Below are 7,740 nucleotides of genomic sequence, written 5' to 3'. Positions count from 1 at the left end.
TGGTTTTTTCCATGACTTACTTCCTCAGTTCCTTTTTCTGCTGCCAATTTTAGATCCCGGTTGTTGTTAAACTCTGTCAGTTAAAATGTAACTCTAAGAACAAGTCCTGTGACATGCGGGCGCCCAGCGGCCTGCAGGAGAGGCGGGCGGAGGCGGCCCTGGCCAGGGAGCACCGCGCCCCGGCCCCCTGCCTGCTGCCCACGGTGGGGTGGGGCGGATGCCCACGGGAGGTGCCCACAGAGGGTGCCCAGGCGGCCTGACGCCGCAGCCCAAGGGCCACCTGTCGGAGGCAAGCAGATGCGACAAGTCCCATTTTGAACATTTTTTTAAAAATACATTTTTATTGACTTCAGAGAGGAAGGGAGGAGGAGAGGGGGAGAGAGAAGCATTTGCTTGTGTGACCCGGGAACAGAGTGTGGCCTTCGAATGGGGATCAGTGGGAGCTCGGAGATTCGGGGAATGAACTCACTCACGCACACCCCCCCCCCCCTTTTTCCAAAACAGCGCAGCCTTCCGGGGGGTGGGGAGCAGACAAGACAAGTGAGCGCGTTTATCATCCGAGGAGGAGTTCTGACCCTGCGAAGGGCTCTGCAGGGCAGGCCTTCCTCCAGCTCCCTCGGGGGGAGTGGGGGGCAGGGCCTCGCGCGCCCCAGGGAGGAGAGGGCTGCCAGGGACAGTGGCCCAGGAACGGGTCCCCTAAAACAAGCGCGTTCACCGAACTCGCCGACGCCGGACACGGACACGGGTGCGAGGCCACGTCCAGCTGAAATGAGTCGGCGTGGTTATCTGACCACTCCTGCCGGGCACGGGGCCGAGGGGGGATTGCCGGGTGAGGGGGGATCTCGTCGGACTCGGGGCATCCGTGGCGCTGTGACTAAGGACGCGTGGGCTGTGGGCGGAGGACCAGCCTTTCACGAGGAGGGAAAAGCCTCCCTCCAGTGTTTTAGCTGAAACACTGTTTTTTTTTGTTTGTTTTTGTTTTTTAAACATTTTTATTGCTTTCAGAGAGGGAGTGAGAGAGAGAGAAAAACATCCATGATGAGAGTCATTGATCAGCTGCCTCCTGCACGCCCCCTACCAGGGACCCAGCCCGCAACCCGGGCATGTGCCCTTGACCGGAATCAAACCCGAGACCCTTCCGTCCACAGGCCAACACTCTGTCCACTGAGCCACACCTGCCAGGGCCTGAAACACTGTCGACCAGAGAAGGGGACAGCAGGTGCCACGCCGCGTGCTCCGGCGCGAGGTCCAGGCCCCGGCTGGAGGGACTGCGCCAGGAAGGCCGCGGCGGTGTAGACCGTGTTGCTGGGCCCTCGATTTCCCCGTCGGTGCCGACAGCGAAGGTATAGGCGCCCTCGGGAGCCGCCTCTGCCTCCATAACAATGGAGGACTTTTTTCTGACTCATCTTCAGAAGATTCCCCCGCTTCGGCTGAAAATAAATAGAATGAGTAACAGGCAGACACGCCACCGTAGACAGCCAGCCCCGCCCAGCCGGGAGTTACCGTCTACGGTGCCCGCGGCCTGTGGGTCCCGGCCTGCGCCGCGCCCGGCCCGCCAGGGCAGCAGGGCCTGCGGGGAGCTCAGAGTCCAGTGTCCGGTCGGAAGGGAAGTCTCTTATTTTTTTAAAATATATTTGTATTGATTTCAGAGAGGAAGGGAGAGGGAGAGAGAGAGAAACATCAATGATGAGAGAGAAGCATTGACCAGCTGCCTCCTGCACGCCCCACACTAGGGACCAAACCCACCACCTGGGCATGTGCCCTTGATCGGAATCAAACCCTGACCTGATTCATAGGTCGACACTCAACCACTGAGCCACGCCAGCCAGGCCTGTTTTTTGTTGATAGTATTACAGGTATATCCAGCCCCTCACCTTCCTCCCAGGTCCTCACCACCCTATGCCCGTGTCCATGGCTGTGCATATAAGGTCTTTGGTTTATCTCTTCTCGTCCTCACAACCCCACATCGGGAAGGGACGTCCTGACTGTCAGCAGAAGGACAGCTGGACCCTTGTCCCCTGGCTCTGCAGGCGTCTGGGCTTCCCCCACCGTGTGCCTGGTCAGTGCTGGGCCTTGCCCCTCCCCGGGGGGCAGAGTGCCAGGTGTGGTTGTCAGGACAACAGGGTGGCGGCTGCCCGGGCTGCCGGTGAGGGGCACCTGAGCGTCTGCAGGTTCAGATCTGCCCTCCGGGCCTGGAGCCAGGACCGCGAGCCCGTGTTCCCAGCGCGCCCGCCTGCGCATGAGCTCAGACACACTATCCCCAGGTAACCTCGCTCTCCTGGCACCCGGTGGCCTCTGCCCGGGCCCGCGGAGCTGGTCCTCTGCTGAAATCTGTGGGTCAGCCAGCCCCGGAACCCACACACCCCGTGGGCCTCATCTGGGGCCACAGCACAGCTGGTGGGCTGGTTGGCACCTCCCTTCCCCGGGGCGGGCGAGGTGGTGACCGGATGACGAGTTGGCACGGCTGGCCGGCCTGGATCGGGTGCAGCAGCGTCACCGGAGCCATGGGCACCTTTCCCCAAGTTGCTCAAAGTGTTTTCCGAGCAAACAGTGGTTTCATAACACCCGTGAGAAGTAGGTGGGGTGACAAAGCATTCTTTGTCCCCGGCGTACAGATGGGCACATTGAAAACCTGCCCGGCCAGGTGGCAGGGCCAGGGAGGGGAGGAGGTGCCCTCCCACCGGACTCTGGGTCAGAGCCGCACTCAGCCTGTCCCGGCCCCGGGGGTGCTGGGCGGCCTCAGGGAGGAGGCGGAGGTGGGAGGCTCAGGGCATCGGCCGCAGACCCAGGAACTGGGTCACGGCCTGCGGTCCGAGGCGTTGGCACTGGCCGCAGGTGACCCGGGAGGTGTCGGGACTTTGCAAGCAAGAACTGCTCCCAGTTCCTGGGCTCGCAGAGGGTGGCCCAGCCTTTTGCCCAGGGTACATGGGCCATGAGGCTGGCGTGCCCACCCCCACCCCCCACCCCCGGCCTTGGGGAGCTGACATGGCACAGATGGGCAAACACAACATGAAGGAAAAAGCATGTGTCCCTGGACTTTGTGGCTCTGTGGGCAGGAGCGTCATCCCGTCCACCCAAGGTCGCAGGTTCAGTTCTCACTCAGGGCATATGCCCAGGTCGCGGGTCCGACTCCTGGTCGGGGTGTGTACAGGAGGCAACGGATCGTCGTTTCTCTCTCACATCAATGTTTCTCTCTCCCTCTCCCTTTCTCTCTCTCTAAAATCAATTTTAAAAAAGAAAAGAAAACTTAACCTCCGGTGAAGATTTAAGAAATAAAAGGAGGAGGAACCATGTTGGAGAGGGCCACGGGCGACGAGGAAAGTAACACAGAACAGAACGGGAGAGCCTGGCAGGAGGGAGGGGCGGGCGGGAGAGGACCCCTTAGCTGGGCAGCAGGAGGCGCCCACAGGAGGACCAGCAGGAGCTGGACCAGGGACGAGCGTCCCCCGGGGAGGGGACAGCTGTGCACAGGGAATGACCGAAGGGGGATGACAGCCGCCTTTTCTTTTCCTTCTCTAATAGATTTGCATTGCGTTCCGAGAGGAAGAGAGGGAGAGAGAGAAACATCCATGATGAGAGAGCATCACTGATCGGCTGCCTCCTGCACGCCCCACACTGGGGATGGAGCCCGCAACCCGGGCCTGTGCCCTGACCGGGAATCGAACCGTGACCTCCTGGTTCATAGGTCAACCACTGAGCCACGCCGGCCGAACTGTGGTCCTGTTTTCATCCGACAGAACTGCTGTCCCTTGATCGGTGCTTTCGCGGCTACGTCCTCACTGGATTCCCCCCCACAGCTCACAGCATGGCTGGCGGGTTCCAGTGCAGAGGCAGCACCTGAGAGAGGTTCTCCGTCCACAGCCAACAGCAAAGGGAGGGCTGGGAATGAGCCCGGTCCTCTGGCCTCCACCCCCGCCCCCCTCCCCGCCCCACTTTCCCACGCCCCTGCCACTGTGCTTGCGGGGGCGGCGGGCCAAGGCGGGCCTGGCACCTGGGCAGACGGTGGCTGTGAGTGTGGTCACCCTGGCCCGGCCCGGCCCGGGAGGCGTCCGCTGCTGCCTGAGCTGCTCCTGGGAACCGGCCGTGAGTCAGGCCGCAGCGGGAGGCGGCTGAGACAACGCCGTGACCTCACCGCGCGGATCCAGGTCACGCGTCACCTCGGGAAGCGCCCGGGCTGGGGCACTCGGGAGGAAGGAGGCACGCGGCTCCCCAGCCAAGCCCGCGGGGTGGCCTGGCACCTTCCCCACGGGGCAGGGCGGAGGGAAGCTTCTGGAAACGAGGCCGTGCGAGGCAGCCGGCCCAGGAGCCCCGAGGCCTGGGGTCCCTGGCCACACCTCACTCCGCCCCTCTTTCCAGAAAGGAACCCCGTGTTCAGGGGGTAAAGGGCCAATCACAGGCGGGAGCTGCCTCGCTGCCATCGCTGGCTGAGCTCTTTTTAAAATGCATGTGTATCTTTATTGATGTCAGAGAGGAAGGGAGAGGGAGAGAGAGAGAAACACCTGTGATGAGAGAGAATCATGGACCGGCTGCCTCCTGCCTGCCCACACTGGGGATCCAGCCCACAACCCAGGCGTGTGCCCCGACCGGGAATCGAGGTGACCTCCTGGTTCCTGGGTTGATGCCTAACCACTGAGCCACACGGCCAGGCTCTTTCGGATGCTGTGACAGGTGTGACCCTCTGTGGTGACCCGAGGAAATGACACAGGTGGCTCTTCCTGGGTCGGCTGTCTTGCTCTCTCTCTGTAAACCTGAGAGCTCCACCTATGCGGCCCGCCAGGGGCTGTGCCCGCCAGAGGAGCCCTCCCGGTGGGGCCATCCTGGGGCCCAGCCCCGTCCCCGTGGGCTCCCCCGGGCTGAGCAGGAGGCGTGCCCCACGGGCCATTCCCTGGGGGCTGAGTGGGCCGACGGGTGAGTCATCAGGGATCTTCCCCAGGTCAGGGTCATCCAGCCCCAGAAACTGCACGTGTCGAAAGGCGCGAGGAGCCGGGAATGTGTTTTGCGTCGATGCAAACCTGCCGCACAGACCACACCCGCTGCCCGCCCCGGGACGTGGGAACGAGGCCCGGCATGTGGCGGCGGCCGGCGGAGCTGGTCCCGGCGGCACATGCCCATCCAGTGACTCAGGGCCCAGGAGCGGCCCCGCCGATGCCCGGGGACCACGGGCGGGCGGGCGGGCCCTTCTGCGGCTGCTCTCGCTCCCGTCGGTGCTCGGGCACGTCTCCTGTTCCGACAGGCACTCGCCGTGGGAATGACGGCCTCCCTCTGTCCAAACCCGCCTGTTGTTTGTTTGTTTTTAATGTACTTATTTTCTTTTCTTTTAAATTTTTATTGACTTCAGAGAGAGGGAGGGAGAGAGAAAGAGAAACATCAACGATGAGGGAGAATCATGGATCGGCTGCCTCCTGCACGCCCCACACTGGGATGGAGCCCCACCCCGGGCCTGTGTCCTGATTGGGAATCGAACCATCACCTCCTGGTTCATAGGTCGATGCTCAACCACTGGGCCACGCCGGCTGGGCTAACAACACATATTCATGCAAACACAATACTGTTCTTTGGTTGTTGTGAAGAGAGATTTTTGTGGACCACGTGGTGTGCGAGCAGGAATTCCTACACCCTTCTTGGGTGGCCAGGGAGGGGGGTACCCTGGGCTGAGGGTGGGGTGCAGAGCGGGAAGCTGGCCCCGAGATCACTCCCCGTCCCCTCACCTGGGTAAACACACATTTCTATACCAAGGTGTGGATTACAGGCTTTCCCTTTTCTCACAACCAGGAGGTGCCCTGTTACACACGCGGGCGGACAAGCAGCCCCGAGCGCTCAAATCCCGTGAAACAGGAGCCGAGGGCACGGGGTGTTCGGGCGAGGCGGCTCGGTTCTGTCCCCCGCCCTGCCTCCCGCCTGCAGGGCGGCGCTGGCTCCTGCCGGCTCCTGAAATCAGACCGGAGCCGGTCATGACCAAGAGCCTGGCCGCGGAGGATGACAGGTGTCTGTGATGGCTCCTGATGAGCTAGCTCCCAGGTGTGGCTGGAGCCTCCACACGGGCCACGTGGGCTGCGTGGGGAGCAGGTGAAAAGGCCGAGAGCAGCCCGGCCCGTGGCTCGGTGGCTGAGCGTGGCCCTAGGAACCAGGAGGTCACAGTTTGATTCCCGGTCGGGGCACAGGCCCGGGTTGTGGGCTTGATCCCCAGTGTGGGGCGTGCAGGAGGCAGCTGATCCATGGTTCTCTCTCATCATTGATGTTTCTGTCTCCCTCTCCCTTCCTGTCTGACATCAATAAAAATAAAAAATAAATAAATCAATGGAAAAATATCACCTCGAAATAAAAAGAAAAGAAAAATATCACTTTGGGGGTGATTTACAGGCAGGTGGAGCGTCACTAGTGGGTCCAGTGGCTTCTAGGGACCAAGGAAGGAAGACTTGCACCCAAGGCCCCTGCCGCTGTGGGGAGGGCGATGCTGACATGACTCCCAGTGACTCTGGGGTGTGGGCTGCCGAGGGCTGGGCCCAGGGGGGCAGCGGCTCAGGGGCCTCACTCGCTCTACCTGCCCAGGGGTTTAATTCCAGGGCCCGGGGCTCCCCCCAGCGCTCAGGGCTCCCCAGCTGCCCAAACACCATTCTGCAGGCGTAGCACAGCCTCGCGCTTTCCATCCCGTCCCCTGGCACTCAGCCGACACACCCCTTTTTCGTTTTGTTAATACTCTCCCTGGGATAGTTCCCCATTGATTTTTAGAGAGAGGGGAAGAGAGAGAGAAACATCGATGTGAAAGAGACACATCGATTGGATGCCTCCTGCATGCGCCCGAACCAGAGTCAGGTTGGGGCCTGCAACCAAGGTACGTGCCCTTGACCTGAGTCGAACTGGGACCCTTCCATCGGCAGGCTGATGCTCTATCCAATGAGCCACAGCGGCTGGGGTGACCCCCCCCCTTTTCCCTCTCACTCCCTTTACTCCGCAGTACGGATGCCTGGGGCCAGCTGAACAGTCCTTCCTGTGTCTGCGGCCCCTCCCCACGCACGATGCCCATCCTGCCCCGCCAGGCAGTGTGCCCCCCGCCCCCCAACCCCCGGCCCAGGGCCACTGCTGGCTCTTCCAGCTCATTCATCATCTTCGTTGCTTTTCTCTGAATTTTCTCCGCGTTGTTGACGCGTTTCCTGGACAGAGGAGCCCAGAGCAGCTGCTGCTTTCCCAGGCGGAGCAAGAAGAGGCCTCTGTGCTCGCACAATCCTCTCCCCCCCGCAGAGCGGGCCTGGGGCTGCACCTGGGTGGCCCGGAAAGCCGTCGGTTTCCAGGGACGCCGTGTAAGCTCGTCTGCCTGGGACTCTTTCCAAGCAAAGGTTTTTTTGTTGTTTTTAATATTTTTTTTATTGATTTCAAAGAAGGGAGAGGAAGAGAGAGAGAAACATCAATGAGGAGAGAGAATCATGGACCGGCTGCCTCCTGCACGCCCCACACAGGGGATCAAGCCCACAACCCGGGCAGGTGCCCTGACGGGGAATCGAACCGTGACCTCCAGGTTCATAGGCTGACGCTCAACCACCGAGCCCGGCCAGGCTAGGTCTGTCCAACTTCAGTTTCACGTTTCTGCCCTCGCAGCGGCTGCCTCTTGAGAGCTGGGCGACCGGGTGGGAGCGTCAGGGAGGCGCCTGGGAGCAGGGGGCGCCGATGGCCTGTGTCTCCCTCCAGTGACTCCCAGCCACTTTCTGGGCGCCAGCGGCGATGATGTCACCACAGGCATCTTCA

At 61.6% G+C, this 7,740-nt stretch overlaps 1 protein-coding gene across 1 annotated transcript; it reads right to left on the bottom strand.

The window, feature by feature from the left end:
* Positions 1 to 353: 353 nt before the first annotated feature.
* Positions 354 to 6,647, bottom strand: LOC118678954. The gene is made up of 4 exons (XM_036355196.1): positions 6,542 to 6,647; positions 2,270 to 2,764; positions 1,504 to 1,614; positions 354 to 1,430 (listed from the first exon to the last, which is right to left on the bottom strand). The coding sequence occupies exons 1-4, from the start codon at positions 6,645 to 6,647 to the stop codon at positions 1,075 to 1,077; spliced, it is 1,068 nt and encodes a 355-aa protein (XP_036211089.1). The 3' UTR covers positions 354 to 1,074.
* Positions 6,648 to 7,740: the final 1,093 nt, after the last annotated feature.

Source organism: Myotis myotis, unplaced genomic scaffold (assembly GCF_014108235.1).
Source record: "Myotis myotis isolate mMyoMyo1 unplaced genomic scaffold, mMyoMyo1.p scaffold_m19_p_21, whole genome shotgun sequence".
NCBI classification, from domain to species: domain Eukaryota; kingdom Metazoa; phylum Chordata; class Mammalia; order Chiroptera; family Vespertilionidae; genus Myotis; species Myotis myotis.
This window is presented reverse-complemented; position numbering and strand designations above follow the sequence as displayed.